A 25,308-nucleotide genomic window follows, 5' to 3' on the forward strand; every position below is an offset into this window, starting at 1 on the left:
ACTAAAAATAGAAATAACAAATATAAAATTAGAATTGGAGTAAACCTAAGTTACAATTAGCTTTCTCTGGGATATCATCGTTTTCAGATTGGTTGCTTATTTGCTGAATTTGATCTATTTAAACCCACTACTTTTATACAAAATTGTGTATATATTAATTTTCGTATAAATTTGATACGGTTGTATATCAATTTCTCGAGATAGGAACATCAGATATAACTTTCATGGGTCGCGATCGAGAACTAAAGTGATTAGCTTTCAGCCTATACCCCCTTTCATTTTTCCTTTACTGTCCCTTTAAAGAGGGTATCACCTTAATCTGATCAATATTGTAGAAGATAACATCGTTTTTCTATTATTATTATAAGTATTTAATTCTGTTAAATTATCAAACAAGCTTCAAAGGGTACTGATGTCCTCTTTTATTCGAGGATCACTTAAAAATTACTTTAACAGTCCCGGAATCGGATTGTCGACATACTGCATGCTGAGACTCATGAAAGGGACTCGTTAATGCCTGCAAAATTTGAATTCGAAAAAAGCTTGTTAATAATCAAAACATAATTAAAACAGTCGTCTTCATTGTATTGATATAATCGCCTACCACTGTTAATTAATGCAAAACATAAATTACATCTATTTATTTGTATTTAATTGTATTTAATTGTACATCAGTTTTATTTTAGGCGTTAAATTTATGGTTTCACAAAAAATTTACAAAAATATTGAAAATATATAAATGCAAGGTTTTCGAAACCTAATCTAGAACAAGAATATACTACTGAATATATACATATTGCTTAAAACTTTCTATTGTTTTGTACGAGTATATATATGAGGACTATGAATAATTATGCTGGATAAATATAAAAAATCTTTAAATAATATCATTAGTAAAAATTATTAGAAATACACAATTTGAATTGTTATCGTCAAATAAAGTTTAGGCCACAAGTAAACTATATTACACCGACATTTGTCGCATATCAGTTTGCAGTTAAGATAATTTTTATTGCCACCCTTCTAAAGAGATAAAAAAAATTTTTGAAATATTAAAATTTATGATTTTTTTTTACATTTTTTCACTATCACAGAGACTTCTAGAATAAGGAACAAAAAATAGATCTGGAAAATGTTATGAAAAGCGAAATAATAACACAATAAAAGGTATAAATTACGGTTTAAGAAACAATGAAATTTTTCGCAGTTTTTTATCTAAAAATCAGTAAATTGTGTGATAAGTAAAAAACATACGTACCCCAAATGAACTGATTACTCGTCTCAAAATCTTATTTTCTAATGTTTACATCTTTGCAAAAGACCCTGTAGACTTTAAAACATGAATATTAGCCTATTGTTAACACCATCATGTTGGAAAAATATAGGAACTAAATAATCAGAGTTTGACGCGAGTAATCACTTGGTTCCTGAGGTTTATCTCTATATATTCTAAACATGATGAACTAGATTGAGTTAAATACAGCGCTCAACTTATTCAAATTTATCCTCGTGCCTGGTTTAAACTAATTAGATCTCATTAATATTCATTTTACCAGGTCTACAGAGTGTCAAAATAAACATGGAAATATATTCATTTTAGCAGGTCTACAGGGTGTCAATATAAACATGGAATTATATTCATTTTACCAGGTCTTATAAAGGGTGACCCAATAAACATGGAATTATTTTCATTTTACTAGGCATACAGGGTGTCAAAATAAACATTGAATTATATTCATTTTACCAGGTCTATAGTGTGTCCAAATAAACATGGAATTTTATTCATTTTACTAGGTCTACAGGTAGTACCAATATTCAGGAAATCTTATTTATTTAACCTTCAGGATTAAGCTGGCATATGGGATTTCAAAAGACCTTCTGAATCCCCAAAATCTGTAGTTCAATATCCTGTTTCTTGAGACACCCTGTACGGTGTGATTGAGTCTAATTATTGCTCAATAATGTCAAATCAATTATTCCGAATTTACTAAGCACTAGAAAATGTTATCACAAGTTTGAAAGAATTTAGCACTAATATAATTTTCAGATTTTGTCTCCTCTTTTATCACATAGAACGCTACAACTAAGACTAAAACTTAGATTTTCTAAGAAATAATGGCGGGCATCATTTCGAGGTCCTTTTTTAAGTATGAAAGTTTATAGACTTTTAAGAGGGGTCTACAAGAATCTGAGATGTAAATCCTTTTTCAAAATTGCATGCTAGACAAGTTATGTTATGCAAAAATATTAATCGAAAGATTTTTTTATAACGATTAGTAAAATCGTTTCGAAAAAGCGAACTTATTAAAAGACCTCAAAACGTTGCCCATTCATAATAAGTAATAAATATCTCTGTGTACACTGTACATTCTTACACCAAGTTCAGAAATTGTTTTCAGATCGAAAAGTTTCATTTGTAAGACTTAGAATACCGTCATGTAGAGTAGATCGGAGATGACGACGTTGCAAAGGAAAACCTGCGCCATGGTTCCGAACCAGACGGTCGGGGACTGGATCAGGTTCCGGAGAATCTCCAGGAACTGATCTAACTGGAAGGAGTAGAGGAGGAGCGCCATCACCAGGCCGACATACACACAGTTGTACATGTAGTAGACGAAGAGAAGAATACTGTACTTTTGGTAGGTCCTGGAGTAATGTAAACCTATGTACAGGGTGAGAGGAGGCAGGGTCCAGTATAAGATGATGAGAACTGTAACTACAATATCTTGTTGGTGCTGGTTCACAATACACATACTCACAAATGTAATTGGAAAGCTTAATAATGAAGAGACAACAATTACTTTCTGTAAAATCGACATCCTGAGAACGGTCGTCTTATCCTGACCCCTGAGTCCAGGATGGATTAGAATCAGGACGGATGCTCTCACCAATGCCGGAGCAATCGTCATTAAAACAGGAAGGAGTTGAAAAGTAAAGAGACAGGCGAAGAAGAGTCCGATAGAAAACTCCGCAACATATTTGACTGTTCTGTTAAAATCCTTCCCACAGTAGGGACAGATCTCATCAAGATGGCTTGCCTCCAGGTAGTCTGGTAAACCTACTAGGATAACAGAGGCAAACACCAGTAAGGAGCCCAGGAAGTTAACAACCCTGCTAGACACTACACAGATATCCTTCAGGTTCTTCTTCGAGGTCCAGTAGCTGATCGTATCCAGGACTAAACTACTCCAGAATAGGAAGGAGGCAGCGATCATGACATAGCTCTTCCTTTGTTGGGTTTGATTGTAGAGCTTGAAAACATCGTCTAGTGCACTACCTTCGTCAGGCCAGGTTAGGTTGGTTCCAACAAAATCTAATATCTTCTGAATCTCTTGCTTTGAAGAATAGTTCTCTGTGGATGCTACCGTCTGAAAGGTTGTATAGCTGAACCCCAGTACTCCCAGATGAAGGAATATTCTTCGAAATTTTATTCTCCAACCATGGGTTTCGGGAAATGCATATTCCTGTCGTTCTAATATATAGTTAAGGATCTTGGAACAACGATTAGGATTCTCTACTTGATAATCCGCTTCTTGGATTTCCATAGGTTCCAACATTTTCTCCGCGGACAGAACACATTTAGTGCTTTCCGTTCTATCCACGTCAATGTTGGTGTCATTGAACTCTTTTATTTTTATAACTTTTTCTTCAGAATTATTGGTTTCTCTGGATTTCATTTTCACTGGGGGTAGACTTTTAGATTTCCACTGGGTTCGTTTAAACTCCGGTTTCGGAGGAGGAGGTGGAGGAGGGACTTTAGGTCTGGTTACTACACGGGCCGTTACTCCGACCGTATTACGCTTATCCATCCCTGCCAGTCGACGTTTCAGGGAGGAGTGCAATTCTTCTCTAGCTCTCGATACCTTATCCTTGAACACCAAGGGGGTGGAGTCCTTGGTGGCGTTCATGGTGAGGTCCAGTAGGTAGTAGGAGATACTCATCATCCAGAAGAACACTGATATAATAGCAGGGAGGACGAAACTTTTCAGGTTGGATTTTTGTGAGTCTAGCTCCGTGTTGATGATGTAATGGGTGATAAAGGAGAAAGCGGAGAGGAAAAGAAGAAGTTGTGTTATCTGCATCCCAACATCAACAGCAGTTATAACCTTACTAGAAACCTTGCTGTTGGTCGTAGAGACAGTTCCTTCTTTTCTATTAGCTGGAACTGATTTACTTGACTTAAGTTCAGCTTTCTTCCCTGGTGGTCTCACATTTAAAGGTGTCAACTCAGCCGGGCTGTGTTGGGTGGGACTAGGAGATCTTTGTATGTACCGATTATTTATCTGATTTAGTATAGCTTTGATAAAAAGATGAACTCCAAGGGGGAGAAACCAAACAAAGATTGTTAGAATAAGATACTTGGCGTTATGATTTGAGTCTTGGGACCAGATTATGACTGGGTGGAGGCAGATAAATGGTTGGATTATTGTAAGAATAACCAGGAGAGTTGTAAGAATCTCAAGATTCTCCTTCTTAGAATATAAATGAAGGATTCTAAAGAGAACGGTCCCGGAGAACAACCCTCCGCCAACCCCGTGGAAGAGGAACACGATGGTGAAACTGATAACGGTCAGGGAGAGACCGTTGAGCGTGACCTGAATTATAGCCTGGGTGATCTTCCTCATCTTGATGTTGTCCGTGATGAAGTATCCACTGTTGGACTTCAGCGTCACGAGGTCATCAAAGTAGGTTGTGAAGATGAGACAAGCAATGGTTAGAAGGATGCTTGTTAGCATCATTGTTGAGGAGAGGAGGCGAATCTTCGTCCATCTTTCTCTTGTTCCACATTTTGTTATACACCAGACGACAATGATAAAGAAAGCAATGGCTCCGTTTACCATGTTGCACACATAGGTCCAGAAGTTGAGACGAGTTGCAAAGTGGAGAACATCCGACATTTCCAGAACCTGGGATCCAATCCCAACATTAGAACTCAATTTTGTTGTGAACAGAAATAAAGGATTATTTGGAGAGTTCCATTCGAAAGCAAACATCACTGCACAAGTACCATTAATAAGCAGAAGAGCATTTTGAACCATATCTTCAAATATATTCTTTCTCTCCTCATCTCTCCACTCTAGAAACCTTACTCCAATATGCTGACTGCAGAATGAAAGGACAGTTTTTCTCCACCAACCAGAGAACCTGAGAATATTATCCTTTATCTTAGTTTTATATTTGTTTATCCTCATTTCTCCGCTTTTACTGGTCTTACAACACCAGATTGTTGCCACTACTCCCAGGATAGTGAATACTAAAGCTAGGGAGAGACTAGCTGCTAAAACCACGGTGAAAACCATCTCCTCTTCCTCCTGCTTCTCCAGGATATAGCTGGGAATCAGGATCTCCGACTTGGTGAGGAGAACCCTGCTGGATTTACGAAATATTTGACACTCTCCGAATTGTATTCCTAGAATATCTAAACCACAATAATTACAGTCCGCGTTACATTCTAGTTTAACCCGACTTACAGAGCTGTTGGATCCTAGTCTCTCCAGTAGCAGATTACCACCGGATGCCATTCCGATACACCCTCTGTTCTCAAACCCGAGCTCAAACGTGGAGGAAACCATCCTCGCCTCAGACGTTTCCTTCTCCATAGTGACACCTTCAAACTCGCAGGGTTTCTCCACGTCAAAGAAAATGGTGACCGAAGCAGTTCCGTTATTTTCCGAGAACGAGTTTTGAACGCTTGCTGGGTTATCCGAGACTATAAAGGATTGTCCATGGTTCGGCAAGGATATGCAGGCGTCCTTTATCCTGATGTCCACGTCAAATGTACATGTCTTACAGAACTTGTCAAAACATCCGAAGAGAACCCTTGAACCATCAGGTTTAAACACATAGAATTGATTAGACTCCGAGTCGGTATGTCCAACTGTTATAGGAGAACAGTAAGGTTTCGGAGTAAGTTTGTAGGTTTTGGCATTGTCTCCCGGTCTATGCATTGAGCAGTTAAAACTAGTTTCATACTGAACAAAGTAAACAGGTTTTGTATCGATCAGAACCGGATTGTTTCTTGATATTATCATCCCTGCCTGCTCCTCCTCCTTAGTTTTGTTGGCAAAAAAATGGTTCTCAATGAAGTTGTTTGCAACATCTATTACTTTATGAAATGTTGAGCTTTTATTAAGAAAAGTTGCAAACTCTGGAAGCTTCTCGCTTGTATCTGTTGAGTTCAATATTGAAGTTCCGTCTTTGAAGTTTAAATTTTGGTTTGAAACCCCGCCGGGCTGGATTGAGTCTCTTTTCCTCCGGTTATATACTTTAGGTTTGCATAATCCGGATCTTTCATCACACTTGGAGAATGCACCCGGAGCTTGGAAATCTGAACAGGTACAATAGGATAGGATCTGAGCGTATCCTAGTCCTCCTGAGGTTTGGTTTAAAAACACCTCTGGGTAGGCTACAAGAGGGGATATCTGTGCCGGGAGATATATCGGTTTATCTTGAAGATACTGGTTAATAATAGGTCTCAATTGGGCTATTCCCGTCTTCATGAGCTCACTCTCAAATGTATCCGGGAGAGGCAATTTTGGTTCAAATGGTTTGGTTTTCATATTGGAGAGATCGAGTTGTTGAATCTCAATTATAATTCCTGTCTTGTTTCCCGCCGCAAGTTTTACACTCCCACTTCCCGCTAAATCAGTGAACTCCGCTTTAAATAGAACTACAGTAGTCGCATTCAGCTCAGATACTGGTCTACACACAGCCAGGAGTTTACCCTGGGGGATTGTTATATTAAGAACCCCCGCCTCACCCACACGTAGAATGGGAGGGGTATAGCTGATAGTTCCGTTGATCATGGAATCCAGGACGGTTGTGTTTCCATTGTACTCCGTGACGTTGGTTATACTGGCGTACCACATGATGGAGTTTAGGAAGTACCCGGAGAGCCTGACCCCTTGCAGAAGATGGGATTGATGATCCGACATAGAGCTCTGGGGCCATTGTCCTATAGGTATAGAACTCCGACCATTATAGGTTTGGTTCTGATGCTCCGGAATAAATGTGATATTCTTGCTCCCAACCAGCGCCTTGAAGGTGGAGGTGGCCTCGAATGCCACGAAGTCCTCGGACCAGATCAAGTTGGTCACCTTGTACGAAATGAACATGTTCTTGTGAACTGTCATCTCGGTGGGGATGGTGAGACTGTGGGAGTAACTGTCAGCGAAATCCTGAAAGGCCGTCTGTACCCCTGTATTCAACATCTCTTGCCACGCTTTAAACCACCTAAACAATCAAATAATATTATAATTGATTAAACACTAAAAATTACTTTGTAAAAAGAATAATTGTATACATCTCATACAAATATACACATTAGGTTGTTGGGGGTAGTTTTACTCGATAATTAGATGGAAACTTAATGATAAATGGGTATAAAAAACAATAAGCTTGTTTCTTCTAAATCTTCTAAAAACCTCGATATATTTTTATCATTTTTACAAATTCCCCAGTGCAGGGAGTACGGGTGATGATTGCCCCCCCTCCCTCCCCACCTTAATACACCCCTTAAAGGCTTCAAAAAATCTAAAAGAAACACAAAATGATTTTCATAAATTATTGATTTTATTCAGAAATAATACGGTGCTTAACTAGTCAATATATGTAGTCATCTCTTATTAGGACCAAATTTTAATCTTGGTACATTTTTGATCACGTTGTGAAAATCCGACATCTCAGAAAATTCGATAAGATATCTGCAACAGCCCAAAACCCTTCTTTGATGTCGGATCAAAGAGGGGCTAACGGGAACCTTTTTAGAATAAAGTAAATAGTTTCAATCTTTAAAGGACTGTGAACGAGATTTCAATTTTTAGTGCGGCATGACCGAATCACAGATGTCGTCGCTTTTCTAGCTTGTAAGTGTTTGATTCGGACAATTTCCTTAAACGTTCTGTAGAATAAATCTGCAAAACACTTTAAAGAGAAACACAAGTGAAAACATTGATGTCTACATAATTCATTCCGGATGAGAAAAATAGTTTAAACTAACTGTGAATCGGACAAATATCTTCAGTTCCTTTAAGGAAAATAAATTGTAAGATGTTTCTTATTCTGTCCAGTATTCAACATGATTGTAGAGTTTATATCTATAAACATCGAATTTAATAACTTCATACTGAAGGCACACTTTTAACTGACCCTCCATTAAAAGAGTGGGGTTGGTCCAATTCACAATGATATATCTCAAAGCTTTGAAAGATAAGAATAAATTTGTTATTTTTAACTGTGGGTTCTTCCATAAAAACTACTTGCGGATTTACTGTCACAAAACCAATGGAGGAAGTCACGTTTTAGTGCCGTTTTAATTCAGGCATGCCATTTTTAAATAGGGGTTACTTCAAATTTTTACCCTTTAATAAATCTGCAAAAATATAAAAAGTTTCTCTAAAATGACAATAGTTTCTTCGCAGATTAAATATTTGCAGTTCCAGGATTTTTCAACAGTTTCACAGAAATAATTTCAGCTTATCATTGGAAGTATTTATTCAGGCTCAGGAAGTATAATAGAGAAAAGAATTCTTAGAAGAATTTATAAATCCAACGTTTAATGTCCAGAACATTCATTTTTATCAGTGCATGGACACAAATAATGGCCAAGCTATAACTGATAAAAGTTTTAGCTAGGGTATGATATTTTTCGAAAATTCCGTATACTCTCTTTTCCCACCTTGTATCCATATACTAGTCAAAAATAAACAAAAATATTTGGTTTTATGTTAAAGTTGAACAAAATAACAATAATTCTCATATTCTACAATAAGAAAGCTAACTTTACCGAACAGAAGCTCTTTTTGAAAACTTATAAATTTTATAATGATTTAAATTTAAGCCGATATAAGAAGATTTATCTCTGATTTATACGAAGAGGGTTTAGGAACGGAAGAAAATCTTATTTGGTAATCTTCTGCTTAAAGCCAGGAAACAAATAGGTTCAGTTACAACATTTAATACTCACAACAGCAGTGGTCGGCGTTTATATCAAATAAAATGAAGACGACTTTTCTATCTTAGTTTTAATTTAATACAAGCGTTTTTTAAATTACAAGTTTACAAGTACTCAAAGAGAAGTTTTATTAATTGACAGCTTCTCTTGGCTTCTATAATTATGTGTATCTAAGCTATTTAACAGCTTGATATAAATCAAAATTAAAATCGAAAGTAGTTTTCATTGTATAGATATATACGATGACGACTGTACTTTAGTAGGTTAAAATTAACTCTATTTTTTAAGTGAACTAACATTTTCAACATTCAAGAAGAGACATATTTATAATTCTAATGTTAAAAAGCAAACTTTACTAAAAAAAAAATAGTCAACCTCTACTCTACAAAAGTTGAATTTTTCGCAACATTTCATGCTAAAACTTGATTTTTGTCATATTTTTGCCAATACAAATCTGGATCAAATAGCTGCTTCTGTAAGTAAAGTATGAAGTATGAAGTAATACATCCAAACAGATAATTCCCCTAAATCCCCCCATCCCCTCCCATATTAAATAACCTCTTCTTAGTATTAAGTGTGTTCCAATCAATGTCCTCTAATGAGATAATGCCAATTAATACTAGAGATGAGCGTTTTTTTCTTTTTAGTTGTTTATCGTTCGTGAACGACCCATTTCGTTCGATTTTTAACAAAAAAAATTTCGTTCTTTCTAAACAATACCGTTTATTTTCCATCTATCTTGTTCTTTTTCCCACTGAACGATCATTTCGTAAAATCGTTCGTTAAGTAAAAAACTTGATTAATTAAGTAAAATCGTTCGTTTTTGTTTTCGTTCGTTTTCACGGAACGATAGTTTTTCCTTTCTCTGACGATTTTTTCTTGACGACACCATCGTTCATGAAATTTCTTCTTGTTCTCAAAAATTTCATTCGTTGAGTGAAACGATGCCCATCTCTAATTAATACATTACACTAGGAGTCCACATCTTCAATTTACACAACATCAATTCGGTAATATTATTATTTGATGTTCGATACTTTCCCAAAGGCGTTTCCCAAATGCAACTTCCCAGGGGTATTTTCCCAAGTGGCAACTTACTAAATGTGCAATTTCCCAAGCGGCAAATTCCCAAGTCTGTCCTAGGCGCAGCGTTTGGCACCCTAGCATGTTCTATTCGCTTACATTGCAGTCTGCAGCGCTTCAGAAGTCCTAACCTAACCCTTGGGAAAACCTAACAAAATTGTTCCTTGGACCTTCTAAAATATAGCTGCCTCATCTCACTATCGATCTTTGTTAAAGGGACTGTAAGCGAATTTCAATTATCTATATGCTAAGATGGCCATGCACGACTATAGCAGTACCCTTAACAGCTTTGTCTGATCAAGTATGCATTATATATCCAAGTTTTTTTAACTGTTTATTTTCATTTGGAGTTTCTCTGTAAAATTGACTATATTAAAAAGGTGGAGAAATTATTAGAGCTAAACATTTTTCAAGTCCGAAAAACGATTTAATCTTTCACATTTTGGATCAGATTTAGATTTCAAGACTACCGTTGCATTACCATCTTTCCGTAAGATTTACAAGAAGGCAATTTTTTTTTATAATTTCCTCACTTCGAAAATTTAATTTTTTGTTTTGTATTGAGAACGAAAAAATGCGAACTATGCTCTTTTTGCTTATGATTTTTTTAAAAAATAAATCAACTTTAAAATATTTGTCATGCACTTTAACATTTTACAAAACTCGTTTCTTAAAATATTATTAATATACTTAAATTATTTTTTACAAAACTCGTTTCTTAAAATATTATTCATATACTTTAATTTTTACATAACTCGTCTCTTAATATATTATTCATATACTTCAATTATTTTTTACAAAACTCGTCTCTTAATATATTATTCTTATACTTTAATTTTTACATAACTCGTCTCTTAATATATTATTCATATACTTTAATTTTTACATAAATCGTCTCTTAATATAGTAATCTTGTACTGCAATTTTACATAACTCGTCTCTTAATATATTATTCATATACTTCAATTTTTACATTACTCGTCTCTTAATATATTATTCATATACTTCAATTTTTACATTACTCGTCTCTTAATATATTATTCATATACTTCAATTTTTACATTACTCGTCTCTTAATATATTATTCATATACTTCAATTTTTACATTACTCGTCTCTTAATATATTATTCATATACTTCAATTTTTACATTACTCGTCTCTTAATATATTATTCATATACTTCAATTTTTACATTACTCGTCTCTTAATATATTATTCATATACTTCAATTTTTACATTACTCGTCTCTTAATATATTATTCATATACTTCAATTTTTACATTACTCGTCTCTTAATATATTATTNGGGTACAACATAAAACCAAAAGTAAACACACTAACACAGTAATATTATATTATCTAACTTTATGAGATTCAAACAAACACACTTAAAGGGATCGGGTTTTAAAGGGAATGTGTTTTGATAGACGGGATTGTGTTCTGTTAGTAAAAGGATTATGTTCTGATCGAAAAAGGGAGTGTGTTTTGGTCGTAAAGGGATTGTTAAGATCGCAAATGGATTGTTCAACTAAGTTAAATCACAAAAAGTTGGAACCTGGATAAGTGATTTAATCCTAAGCATTTTTAACTTGTTTATGAAGACCTTCGTGGGTTAGAGAACCGAGAGGGGTGTTTAAAATATGCTTACCATAGATACCAGGGAGGTTTGCATCCCACGACGTTGACCGATGAAAGATTTGTTTCTACAGGTTTAATAAACACCCCGATCTTCTTCTTCTCCTCGTCCCAGAGAACCTGGAAGGCGACCTTCATGGCTATATGTGCCCCGTAGGTCACGATCTGACCCCCACAGCTGGAGATCTTCATGCAACCCAGGAAACCAAAATTGATTCCTTTCCAGATCCATGTTCGAGCAGGGACAGCAACATCTAGAAATTAATTGTAAACAAAGGAACTGATGACTTGAATCAAATTTCAATTTTCCTATTCTAACATCTTTGCAACCTTTAATATTTCTAACTATGAATTCGACTAGATCAAAGCGTGAATTATTAAAGGTTACACCATTAGGTTGCAAAGATATAAAGTTTGAGATTTGTGATCAGTTCCATTGCTGTTAATATTATTAAAAACCATAATTATTTTATTTTCATTCATTCAATATATTATTTGTGAAAATGCTAAATTTAAACCGAGGGAAGTGGGTTAAGTTTTTTTTTTGTTGGGGGGGGGACATTAATATAATTTTTTCTTCCCTATTAAGTGTATTTATAAAACTATAACAGATTTTAAACGTCACCTTTCAACCTTTACAAAGACTATTTTTATTTATAACGAGACAACCATCAGCCATTCTTAATTCTTTAGAAAAATCGCAATTATCAGATAAGACGATATGGCAGATCGTGTTATTGAACCATTAATTCCCGAAAAAAAACACCGTTTAGCCTTTCGATTATCACTACCGATCATGTCATCGTTTTTGTCGGAACGGATATTTTTTTATTTTTCTGAGAAACCAAAATCCATGAAAAGCTTAAAGAAAAGTCGCAACTTTCAGAGTATAAACGACGACATCTCCATCGTGCATTTTAAAATGTACCGCTGAAATTGAAACGTTTCTTTATATATTTGCAGAATATTTTTGTTAAAGCTTGAACAATGAATCTATATTCTATCCTGAATGTTAAACAAAGTTTACCTAAGCTAGCAGATATAGTTACAGTATTGTTTCTCAGTAGTTTAACTTCTAAACTATTATCCAGGATGTTGATTGTGCTTCTCCTTCCTATAAATATACATTCAATCAATCAATCAAATCAAAATTTTACCAAATAAACATAAATTTTTCACTTCTTTTCTCTTTCAGTTTTTTTTTTCGTCGGGTTTGGTCTAAAATGAAAAAGTATAAATAGACTAGTCTGTAAATTTAACGATTGTTGAATTGTAGAACAATACAAAATTAAAATAAAAAATCAAATACAGCTAGGCTGGTTTAACCAGGGTGAGAGGGTGGGCAACTTTCTTTTTATTATTTTGTGTACCTTCCAAATAAATGTTTATCACTGTATGAAATGAATTATCCATTTTTATCGCAAATCTTTAAATAATTCTTGGCAAACGGTTTTGGATTCAAATTTAATAAATATAAAATGTTGAAAACTAAATTTGAATTTTTCGCAAATAAATGAAAGACATAAGCCATGAATGTCAAGGGCGTATATAAACGGGGGGGGGGGGGGGGTTACAGAGGCAATGACCCCCTCTCTCTTCTATATACCGTTGTTAACTGTCAAGGGACTTATAAAGTGACAGTGTCCCTTGGACGTCATATATCCTACATATTTTAAACTTTTGCCCCCTCTCCCCTCCCCCTGATTATACCCTGAAAACGCCCCTGTTGGCTGGAGAAACCCTTAGAAATATGCGACTTCGTGTTCTGGATATAGATAGGAGTTTTATTCAAACCTCAGCACACACATTTATACTTATACTCAAACCTTAATCTAAACTAGCTAGAGATAAATCTAATAAATGTATGTGCTTTGGATATAAACTGAGCAGTTTGGGTTAAAAATATATCAAGATAAAAAATATCATGGAATAGATTAGTGCTTAAGATCCGGAGTTCTTTACTATGCGGATCCGGATCCCGGAACTGAAAAAGGTTGACGTTCCTTTTTCTAAAATATTGTTCCACTGTTTAAATTTTAAGATTTTTTAATTAACTTTTCTTTTTACCCTTTATCAGCCAAAAATAACGGATTACCTCTGCTCTGATCAATCAAAAAACCAAAGTTAAAATATAAAAGGTTTTGCCATCAGGCTGCAAAGATTTAGATATAAGAAAATTTGAGTTTGCGACGGGTAATTAGTTCCTTGGTGTAATTAGTTCCTTGGTTTGTTTTTCCCGAAGCTACAATTATATTTCTAGTGTAAAATTCAGAATTTTTCTTTTCAAAACTGACATAAAATACAAATTAATGTTTAATTAAGTTGGGAAAAAACTAGAATTTATTGTGTACACAAGAAATCTAATAATGCTAAATTTACTCAAGTCCTATAAAAGCATTAAAAATTAATACTTAGTTATCTCCTGGGGTTTTCAGAATTTTGACTCCTTCGAAGTGTCACGTAAGCCAAGAGACGCTTTAAAATATATCCCCGGTCAGTGATTTGAATACATTTCATGTTGATCCGCATCCGGATACTAAACACTGTCCCCCGCTCTATCAACCTCATTATCTAATATGAGGGGTTGGGAAAACCTTCATTATTTAGGATGCTGCAGGGCCAGGGTGTATGTTCCCAAAAAAATCATTCCCCCTTCCCCCCCCTCAGTTTTTAAAACTAATTTTCCAATAGATATTAAGTAGTTTAGGTGTTTTCTCGGAAATATAAAATAATTAATTATTCATATAGGAAAACAAATTAATTTTTGGGTTAAAAGTATCAGAAATGATAAAAAAAACCCGATTTCCAAGGGCATTAAAATGCATTTTCCCCCCCCCCCCCGGGTAGGGTGTAATTCTTAAAAATACGAACCCCCCCCCCTCAGATGCTAAGATGTGAAGAGTGTTTTTACTCCATGGATAGATTGGAACCAATATCAATTCTTTATTTTCTCTTTAAACATTGTAGGATTCATTTCATTCAGATATCAAGGCTTAAAGGATTCAAAGTTTAGTCACTTGTCTCCATATCTGTTTGTGCCAGATTCTTGACAAAATCAAATTAATAATCAAGGAGTTTTTTGAAATTATTTAATTTATTAATTTTCTAATCCCCAAAAACGTTTAACCTGACAGTGAAAAACCTTAACATGAAGTCAACGAAAACAGGTTGCAAAGATAAAAGGATCAGGAAATTAGAGTTTTAGGCGAGTAAGCCTGGAATCCCTGGCTAGTTAAAGACAAAGAAATCCTAGAAAAGGTTCAAAAGAGAGCAATAACAATGACCTCTGGACTCTCTGGGTCAACCTATGAAGAGAAGTTGAAAGAGGTTGGTTTGATCTCCTTGGAGAACAGAAGAAAGCGAGGAGATATGATCCAAGTCCGGAGAATACTACATGGACATGACCATGTGAACAAAAACAAATGGTTCAGCTCTGCGTATGGACCAGAGGAAGGAATGGGTAAACAAACCAGGCAGTCAAGTGATCCTTTAAACTTGAAAGTTTCAGCTGTACAGACTGAAATATACCGAAATGTTTTTAAGCACAAGATGTTTTAAAATCTTGTCTTAATATGTGGAATGAGATTCCACAAGATGTGAAAAATGCAAAGAACCTGAACATTTTCAAGAATAAACTGAATGAATGGCTAAACTACTGAATGGCCAACATAGCCTGAAGATCGAGATGTTTTAATTCACACCAGTGATACAATAACATAAATACACCAAGTAAACCAAGTAAAAAAACAACTTCTTAGTCTGAATTGATCCAAGTTTGTTTTACACTATTTTAAAGTTTAAACTGAGGATTAACCGAGTTTATCAAGATGCTTATAATACCTAATACTAAGGATGGCAAGGGACATGGTTTGTTTAAAATTTATATTTTACTGTGACGTATTAGGACACCTCTAAAAGCCTTTTATTGTAAACAATAACAAAGATTTTTGGCAATTCTTGTTATTTCCAAACAGCAGTGGTGTATTTTTTTAAGATTCAGGATTTTGAAGATCTGGGGGGAAAAAATTGGACATAAAAAAGGCAAGTTTTTTTAATCCTTTTTCATATATTTTACACAAAATTTATGTATTTTCTCCAATTCAGTAAATATTAATTGCGCAAACATACCTAACCTCTGTCGCAAAAATTATTTTCAAAATAGGGGGGTGGGGGAATNTCATACCTCCTCGCATATACCTAATGTTTTTGAATGTAAACAAACCTTTATCCTTGGTTTCATACCTCCTCGCATATACCTAATGTTTTTGAATGTAAACAAACCTTTATCCTTGGTTTCATACCTCCTCGCATATACCTAATGTTTTTGAATGTAAACAAACCCCTATCCTTGGTTTCATACCTCCTCGCATATACCTAATGTTTGTGAATGTAAACAAAACCCTATCCTTGGTTCCATACCTCCTCGCATAAACCTAATGTTTGTGAATGTAAACAAACCCCTATCCTTGGTTTCATACCTCCTCGCCTATACCCAATGTTTGTGAATGTAAACAAACCCCTATCCTTGGTTTCATATCTCCTCGCATATACCTAATGTTTGTGAATGTAAACAGCCCAATACACAGGAATCTTTGAAGTTTTATGATCTAAATATTTCTCAGTTTTGACTCTCAACGAAGAATTTTCTCGTCTTGTATATAATATGCATTAGGCAAGAATGTATATTAGAAAAAGTAACCCCAGATCTTCGGAAGAAGATATCGATTTTTGAAGATCAAGGAAAAACTGAAAAATTTGACATCAGCTGGCAACCCCCCCCCCCTCTTTGATATTTCCCCCTTAAAAAATCAATTTTTTCAATTCAGTTTCAAAAAGGGGTCTTTAAACAGATTTTTAATTCTTTTGAGTTAGTACTCTTAAACTAAAAAAAGAGATCGGTTTATAGATGAGGCTTTCTGGCATCAACAAATATATTTTTAGAGACACTCATTATAATGTATATCTTAAATATTTGTTCTAAATGGGTTTTCTTCAAGATTCATGAATTAAATAGTTTCAACCAAAATGTCCGCAGTAAAATAAGAGGTTATGTGCACTGTATAGTAATTCTAATTTTGAAATTGGACGTCATATTTTTTCTCCTCCTCTTTTCGGCTCATTCAAATTTTAATTAATTGCATTTTTAATAAATCAAAAAATGAAAAGGCTTTCTTTAAAGAAACTGTAAAAGCTATGCCAAGTGACCCTCCATTTATAGTGGTATGTCCGAATTACAACGGTACCCTTAAAAGCTTGCCTAATCAAGTATGAATAAGATATTCATGTAATTTTACAAAATGATTTTTATTCGTGGTTTCTCTACAATAGTGACTTGCACATTTTTTGCATCAGAAGCGATTATCAGAATTAAACACACTGTTAAAGTCAGAAAAAATTATGCAACCTTCAACATTGTTGATCAGGTTAAGGTTTCAAGTGTATCACTGTGAATCGACTTTGTTCTATTTATAAATATTTCATATTTAAGGAAAACCAGGACTATTTCTACCATCATTATTCAAATCCCAATATCCCTCAGCCAATATGTATCCTTCTCAAATATCAATTATTATGATTATATCACCAACCCTCTCTTCTTACCATCCTCAATTCTACCATCCTCAATTCTACAATCAATCTTTACCCCTTTAAAGGATTGTGAACTTTATTTGAGGTGAATCTCTAGGAGCACCATTATCGATTCACAATCTCTAGGACCACCAGTATCCATTCACAAAGGTTTCCCTGGAAACCTTCAACAAGAGCAGGAATATTCTCTCTTATCTCTGAAAATGACAACTTCTGAACTTCAAATAAAAGTTTTGAGTGTACTGTTGTGAATCGATCATGGTACTCATAAATTTAAATTATGTTGTTCCTTAAATAATTCTTTCTTCATCTATATAAATAAAGTTGTAATCTCTGCTTGGGTGTCTGTCTGTTTGTTTGTTCGATCATAGCTCGGTAACCCCTGGACCAATTTGCCTCAAATTGTGATTGGGGAACTCGGGAGAGCAACAGGAATGTTATTAGCTTGGTTTTGAGATTCTTAGTTGAGTGGGTCGACTTTAATAGCAAAAATATAGTTTCCCGGTAACTTGGTTTAAATGCGGCAAAACGGCGGGAGTAACTTTTAGTAACCTGGGCAGTGGGCAGTGCAGGGTTCCCAAGCTAATGTAATATAATTCCTTATCAACTTTTATTTTACATTCAATTAAATTTATTCATAATCCATACATACTAAAAAGTACAATATAACACCTTACCTAAGAAATAAATTATTTATTAGAGGATACCTCTAACTTTTTATCTCTCGCCCCCCCCCCTCATCACACCACTCCAAAAAAGTCATTCCGTTTGTGAGGGGGGCCGGGGGATAATTTTTTATAAATAATATATACCCCTCACAACCCCCCCCCCTTTTCAACCTTTCTCAATATTTTCCAAATCATTCAGATATTCCTTAATATGATCCCAACATTCAACCCTCCAGCCTTGCACGTGTAATGTTCTGGGGTTACACATTATATACACATTTATATTTTCAAGGATATTTTCTAACCTTTCATATTTAGAATTTTATATTTCTTGACTTTTATATTTTCTAGACTTTTATATTTCCTAGCCTTTTACATTTAAAATTTTATATTTCTTGACTTGAATATTTTCTAGACTTTCATACCTTGAAGTTTATATTTTCTGAACTTTTATATTTTCAGAATTCTATATTTTCTAAGCTTTTTTTAAGTTTATAGAATTTATATTTTTTATTAATATATTTTTTAAATTTTAATTTTTTCTTGACTTTTTATGTTTTCCTGGCTTTAATATTAACTAGACTTATACATTTTCAGGCTTTTGTATTTTTTTAAGATTTTATATTTCTTAGTTTTTTTTATACTTTTCCGACTTTTTTAGTTTCTTGACTTTTTCAGGCTTAAATATTTTAAAAATTTCAGATTTTACAAGACTTAATATTTTCTAGACTTTTAAATTTATATTTTCTAGATTTTCATATTTTCTAGACTTTTATATTTTTCAGGCTTAAATATATTTTAAACTTTAACTTTTCTTGGTTTTTATGTTTTCCTGATTTATATTTTAAAGACTTTCATATTTTATGGCTTTTATATTTTCAAGACTTTTATACTTTTCAGCCTTTTATATTTTCATAATTTAGTATTCCTTGGCTTTTATATTTTCTGGAATTTTATATTTTTTGATTTGTACGCATATTTCTCTTTTTTTTAATAATACCTGCAACTAACTATATCTAAATCTATTTATTTTTAGAGTCACAAATTTTCTCAATATTTTATATTATTTTTTTTAGAAAATAGTTCTCAGTAATATTTTTAATATTACAAATATAAAGAGACCAGGTAAAACATCAAATTTTATTTCAGAATACAAAGTAAAATATATTTATGTAAATGTTTACCGAACCTTGTTGTAGTGGAAAGTGTACAGTTACGAGAACAATGTACAATACTGTTATGGATATAAACAAAGTATTCAATATTGCATCAATTTACAGTTAAAATCCAGTGTACAGCGTACTTTGTAGTGATCAGTGTTCATACTCATAGTGCACAGTGAATAGTGTGCCGTACAGTACATTGCATATGCATTATGTATACTTTAGTGTTCATTGTATAATTTAGTGTACACTGTTCAATAAACAATACAGTGTTCAGTATACAATATAGTGTTCAGTGTACAATAAAGTGTACAATATAAGGTACACTGTACACTGTACAGTGTACAGTTTTAGTCTCTGAATATTATATTAGTAAACCAACACCTGTCAACACCAGTATTGGCTTAAACTGACATTTAGAAAGGTCTTCACCCTAGTCTGGAGAAATCTTTTTCCATATTGTTACATTTTCACAGAATTATATACCAACAAAAAGAAACATAATATTCAGCTCCCCCCCCCCTCATCCCGAGAGCCCTAACAATATATAGTAATGCATGCATCCTATCTGATCCTACCATAGATTACAACCTCGTAGGATTTTAGTATACTGGAGTAAAATTAAACTGATGTAGAAATATATTGGGGTAGTATTATAATATTGGAGTAGGATTAGAACATTGGAGTAGGATTATAATGATTGAGTAGGATTAGAATACTGGAGTAGGATTAGAATATTGAAGTAGGATTAGAATACTGGAGTAGGATTAGAATACTGGGGTAGGATTAGAATACTGGAGTAGGATTAGAATACTGGAGTAGGATTAGAATACTAGAGCAGGATTAGAAAACTGGAGTAGGATTAGAATACTGGAGTAAGATTAGAATACTGGAGTAGGATTAGAATACTGGAGTAGGATTGGTATACTGGACTAGGATTAGAATACTGGAGTAGGATTAGAATATTGTAATTGGACGGAGGGAAAAAGAGTAAAATATGGTGGCTATGTTAGAATTTAGAATTTCGGAATTCAATCTTGTTTTTATCAAATTCTTTAATTTTTAATTAAAAATCGTCAGAAGCAATTTAATAAAATGAATCGGATTTCCAGCATATATTATTTCTCAGGATAGAGGAAGAAAACTACCAAGAGAAAATTTAATCTAACTTGGGAAAATTTCATAAAAATGCATTTTGCCGTCAAAGGAAGCCCTCAGCGGTTTTAACATTTAGACCTACATCTAATGAATTTGAGAATTTTAATAAAAATCAAAAGAAGATTTAAACAAGTTTCATGTCTATTAATCAAATATTTATTTTTCAGTATAATATTAATTAAAATTGTCTATTTTAACTCAAGAATTTTTATTTTCAAGAATGACTTTTGAAGTTTTTGGGTGAAAATGAACACCTATAAGTGAAAGAAGTTTTTTCCCACCCTTTTTGATACCTTTTTTACCCAATAATTCATTTATTATCATTAACTTTCCCACAATTCAGCTAAATAAAACAGTTTTTTGTAAATTGTTTTAAATTCCTGAATTGTTTAATACATGTCATTATACAATAGTTTGATAAATAAACACATTTTAAAAATATTTAAATAAGAAAATAACCATGAATAGTTGCAGGGCGAGTAAAAAAGTGGATTTCAACGGTAAATTTGTTGAGTATAATGAAATATACTATGACTTATATATGAGCATATATCACATATATTTAATAGTCGGAGATTTGTTGGGGGAAAAAAATTGAACATAAGCTGGCCCAGGGGAGAAATCAATTTTGAAGTGAAAATATACACCCCCAGGGAAACCCGTATTTACTATTTCTAGAAAATATTTATCCCTGCAAGGAAGAGTGAATACTGTTCAATATAAGACAATAGGGAAAACAGGTCTTCTTAAGTATATAATGAAGTTATCTTCAGTATTGACTGAGAATTCAGATTCCTGGGGAAACCAGTTTTACAAGTTATTTAAAGGGGCTGTGCCCCAAAAACTAGTTTTGCAAGGTTATTTAAAAGGACTGTGCCCCAAAAACCAGTTTTGCAAGGTTATTTAAAACGACAGTAGACACAAAAACCAGTTTTGTAAGGTTATTTAAAAGGACTGTGCCCCAAAAAAACTATTTTGAAAGGTTACTTAAAAGGACTGTGCCCCCAAAAACCAGTTTTGCAAGGTTATCTGAAAGAACAGTACACATGAAAACCAGTTTTGCAAGGCATTTTAAAGGGACAGTACACGTGAAAACCAGTTTATCAAGGTTCTTTAAAGGAACAGTTCAAGGAAAAACCAGTTTTGCAGGTTATTTAAAGGGACTGTACAGCTAAAAATGACTTTTACAAGGTTATTTAAAGGGACTGTACCCCTAAACAGTTTTTCAAGGTTATTAAAAGGAACAGTACACGTGAAAACCTGTATTACAAGGTTATTTAAAGGGACTATACATGTATTTCTAGTGGCCATCCATTAAAGTACAAGTAAAACAACCTTCATATTGAAGAATATCCTGTTTGTATCGGATTCAGATTTTTTTGAGTCACATTTTGATAACTCGTTTAACATCCATCAAAAAGAGTGTTCATAATTTCTATGGTTAACTTTGAAACTTACTATATAGACCAAAAAATGTATAAAAAAGCAAATACGAAAAGCCGTCATCTAACGGGAGGAAATGGGATCCAAAGTTAAGGCTCACTGACTTTTGACGACTTTTTCGCGATTGTTACTCTTAAAATATTTGATTAATTAATTTAATTTGATGTTTTAGTTTTTCTGTCTAAAAATTGAAAAACTTAATTTATGCCATGACAAGAAATCGACGATATCTTACTTAATGTTACACAGGATAAAAATCTGCAGAGTAGCATTGTTAATCCGAATGTAAGTTCTCTAACGGTTAATACGAGAGTCCCTTTAAACAATTGTGGCACTAGTTCTTCTATTTCTACTCCACGGTAAAATAAAGGAGATAAATTACTGAATTTAACTTTTATACAAGTTTACAGGGTTTCTGTACCAACTGGTGAATTAAAAGTAATCTTTTTCATTTATTTGCCAGGATAAGTTTTCTTGGTGTTAGATTTGCTCATTTCAGCCCAGGGGGTTCCAAAATAAGTCAATATTTATAAAATAACAAATTGAAAATCAAAAATTTGAGGTGAAGGTGAAACTTTTTTATCAAATAATTTTTTTTTCATCTTGCACTAACAAAAACATTTACAACAGCAAAGTAGAAGAAACATAAAAAATAAAAATTAAAAATCTTCTGTAACTTTTTTTTTTTTTTTATACATCATTTTTAATTTTCCAAGTTTAAATCCTTCATTTGATAAAGATGGCTAACAACAATCAAGCTATTTGTTGTTAGAGACGTGTTGCTTTCTAGATAATCCCAGCATAAGCTGATCAATTTTCAGACAGAAAATTAAGGGATTCCCACCCCCGGTTTAAGATTAAAAAATTATAAGATACTTTAGTGAATCGGGGTTTATCAATATTACGTTGCTAGGCCCTTTGTAAAATAATTTTACCTGACGGTTCTATTCTATATCTAACATTACAATTCTCTTCGTCAGATTTCGTCGGAGGTTCTTTCATCTCCATAGCCTCCAGAGCCTGAAAATATTTAGTTCAATTTAGCCTCCAAAAGCCTGAATATTCATTGTTTATTTAGCCTCCAAAGCCTAAATAAATATTGGTTTTTTTTTGCGAGCCAAAGTCTAAAAAATATACTTTATTTTGGCCTTCAAAGTCTTAAAATATTTCATCAATTTTAGGAATGTTCATGTTCATGTTCATGTTCATGTTCATGTTCATGTTCATGTTCATGTTCATGTTCATGTTCATGTTCATGTTCATGTTCATGTTCAAGTTCAAGTTCAAGTTCAAGTTCATTTTCATGATCATGTTCATGTTGAATCCAAGGTTTAAGTAAAAAGATGTTTGTGCACAAACCGTTCTGGTTTAAACTTGAAATTAACAAACTAAAGTTTTCCTAAGTAGTTTCTCAACCTTGGGTTGAAAGAATAAACAAAAAAGTGAAAATAAGAGAATTCTTAAATAAATATGTAAATAGTACAAATATTGTATGCATATATTTGTTGTTCTCCTTGAAAACAAAATTAACAAAAAATATATTTTTAAAGTCATCTCTTTATGTTCACTGCTTTTAATATAAAAAATAAAAGTAATAGTTCAGTAGAAGAGGGATGTTAAAAAGTATAGTAGTAGAAGAAACACTGTTAATGTTCAATGTATGTATGTCATCTATTAAGAAAGCAAAGTTTAATTATAGATAATTACAAATACTAATATATATGTAATCTAAGACTAAAAATGTATTAGATTTTAAAATAAGAGAAAGGAACCGTAGGCGATATTTCAAGTAATCCCCCGTTTAAGGAATAGCATGTCTGACTTACATAACGGGGCCCTTTAAACCACTGTCTGAGCATAAAGGGTAACATTGTGAATCAGACATGCCACTCTATAAATATAAAGTACCTTAAACCTGATTTCCAACGGAACCCTTGAAACCTTAATCTGATCATAAATGTGGAAGATAGTGATACCGTCATTTCCATATGCTCAAGTCACTTTCGCAGAGAAACCGCAGATGAAAATAAACAGTTTGTAAATCGGGCATCTTTGCGTGGAGGGTCCCTTTATTGGCTATTAAGATTTAGATCAGTATAATTTCTCTAGGTCAGTTCCAATAGCATCATTTGCTATAATGGGTTGTGTATTGAACCAGAAGCAACGGTTCCTATCCTTAACCTTGATCTAGGTCATATTTAGAACAGGTTTGTTTATCTCAAGGTATAAGATTAAGGCAGGAGTAACCTTGGATAATTAATTCCATTTGTCATATTCAACATTAGAAAACAGATTTAGGGTTAGGTTAGGTTAAGACACTTTCTGGGGCGAGCGCTGCGGCTAGGACAGGCTGGGGGCCGAGCGCTGCGACCCCCCCCAGACTTAGGATGAAAAATCATTAATCCGTTTTTGAAACTTTCTACAATTCTCACATCAGATTATCTATTCTAATCTGAAAATGCACTGTGACAATTTTTATTTCTGCTTAATCCGCTCTTTTTCTCTCTTCTTGGATATCCGTTCCGGATTCTGACCAATACGAGTTCTCTTATTTAATGGCGACCAAAATTTTAAATTTCCCGGCTTCCTGGATGTTTGGTATTCTACATATCTGATTGGTTGAATTTTAGACACTTTTCTGGTTAAAACTAAAAAATTAAAATAGTGTTAAGATTAACAAAAAGAGATCAAGGTCTCGATATCCACAATTCTATAGTTTTCAGCTCTTTAAATATTTTACAAATTTTATATTTCGTAATTCAAGAGATGAATACTTCTGTTTTCATTTTATTTTTAAAATCATTTTATTTCATGATTCAAAAATTCCGATAATTAAGAAAATTCCAATATAATCACAATTTACAGAATAAATTGTTAATTAAAACGAGCTTTATACATTTTTTATCATAAAATAAAAAATATGTAAGCTTTTAAACTAGAGCTTACGATCCATACAATTTTCATACAGATTAGTCTTATAAGCATTTCTTTTCTATGCGAAAAATTCTCTTTTTTTACGCAATATTTCATTAGTGAACACTTGAAATTTGTGTTTGATAACGAATATTTTTGTTATTATTTATTATTTATTATTTATTATTTATTATTTATTATTTATTATTTATTTGGTGACAAAATATACCAAATGGGCGTTGCAATTCTGTTTGTTGCAAATAAGTCTGAATTGAGTTGCATGTCTGGAACAAATTGAGGAATGAATAAATGGTTAAAAAGAAATACAAATAAAATTATACCACCCAATATATGTAAATAAATTATCAGAGCTATATATTTTTTGGGATTTTTTAAGAGTACGAATGTTATTGATCACCCCTCTTACATTCCAGGAAATATTTCTAGAATTCATCTTGTAAACAATAACATAGAATTACAGGAAGGTACCTCCCAATACAGAGACAATTTTAGTCAGGTCTGCAGACATGTCAAAAATTTACCCTTTTTTTTAAAATAACGACAACGTTAAAAACGTACTACTATAAAAAAGTATATTTAGACCAGTGCAATTAATCCACTTCGTTTTGATGCTAATCCGGATCCGCACTGAAAACAGTGGATCCGGATCCTAAACTGGAGTAATTTCAAGAAATAGGGGGT

At 33.3% G+C, this 25,308-nt stretch overlaps 1 protein-coding gene across 5 annotated transcripts in view; it reads right to left on the bottom strand.

Annotated features, from left to right (window-relative positions):
- Window positions 1-1,065: 1,065 nt before the first annotated feature.
- LOC111710282 (uncharacterized) overlaps window positions 1,066-25,308 on the bottom strand; it is a 26,442-nt gene continuing 2,199 nt past the window's right edge. The window contains exons 2-6 of one of the 5 annotated variants that reach the window (XR_002767026.1): window positions 22,629-22,713; window positions 12,700-12,786; window positions 11,686-11,926; window positions 2,314-7,233; window positions 1,066-2,105 (exon numbers count right to left, since the gene is read on the bottom strand). Coding sequence is in view for 1 of the 5 variants with exons in the window: in XM_023484337.1 (XP_023340105.1) it covers window positions 2,424-7,233; window positions 11,686-11,926; window positions 12,700-12,786; window positions 22,629-22,713 (5,223 nt within the window). In the remaining 4 variants the exon portion in view is untranslated. Of the gene's footprint in view, window positions 7,234-11,685; window positions 11,927-12,699; window positions 12,787-22,628; window positions 22,714-25,308 lie in introns of all 5 variants that reach the window. The other 4 variants (XR_002767027.1, XR_002767031.1, XR_002767028.1 and 1 more) reach the window with 4 other exon arrangements.

This window comes from Eurytemora carolleeae, unplaced genomic scaffold (assembly GCF_000591075.1).
Source record: "Eurytemora carolleeae unplaced genomic scaffold, Eaff_2.0 scaffold170, whole genome shotgun sequence".
NCBI classification, from domain to species: Eukaryota; Metazoa; Arthropoda; class Copepoda; order Calanoida; family Temoridae; genus Eurytemora; species Eurytemora carolleeae.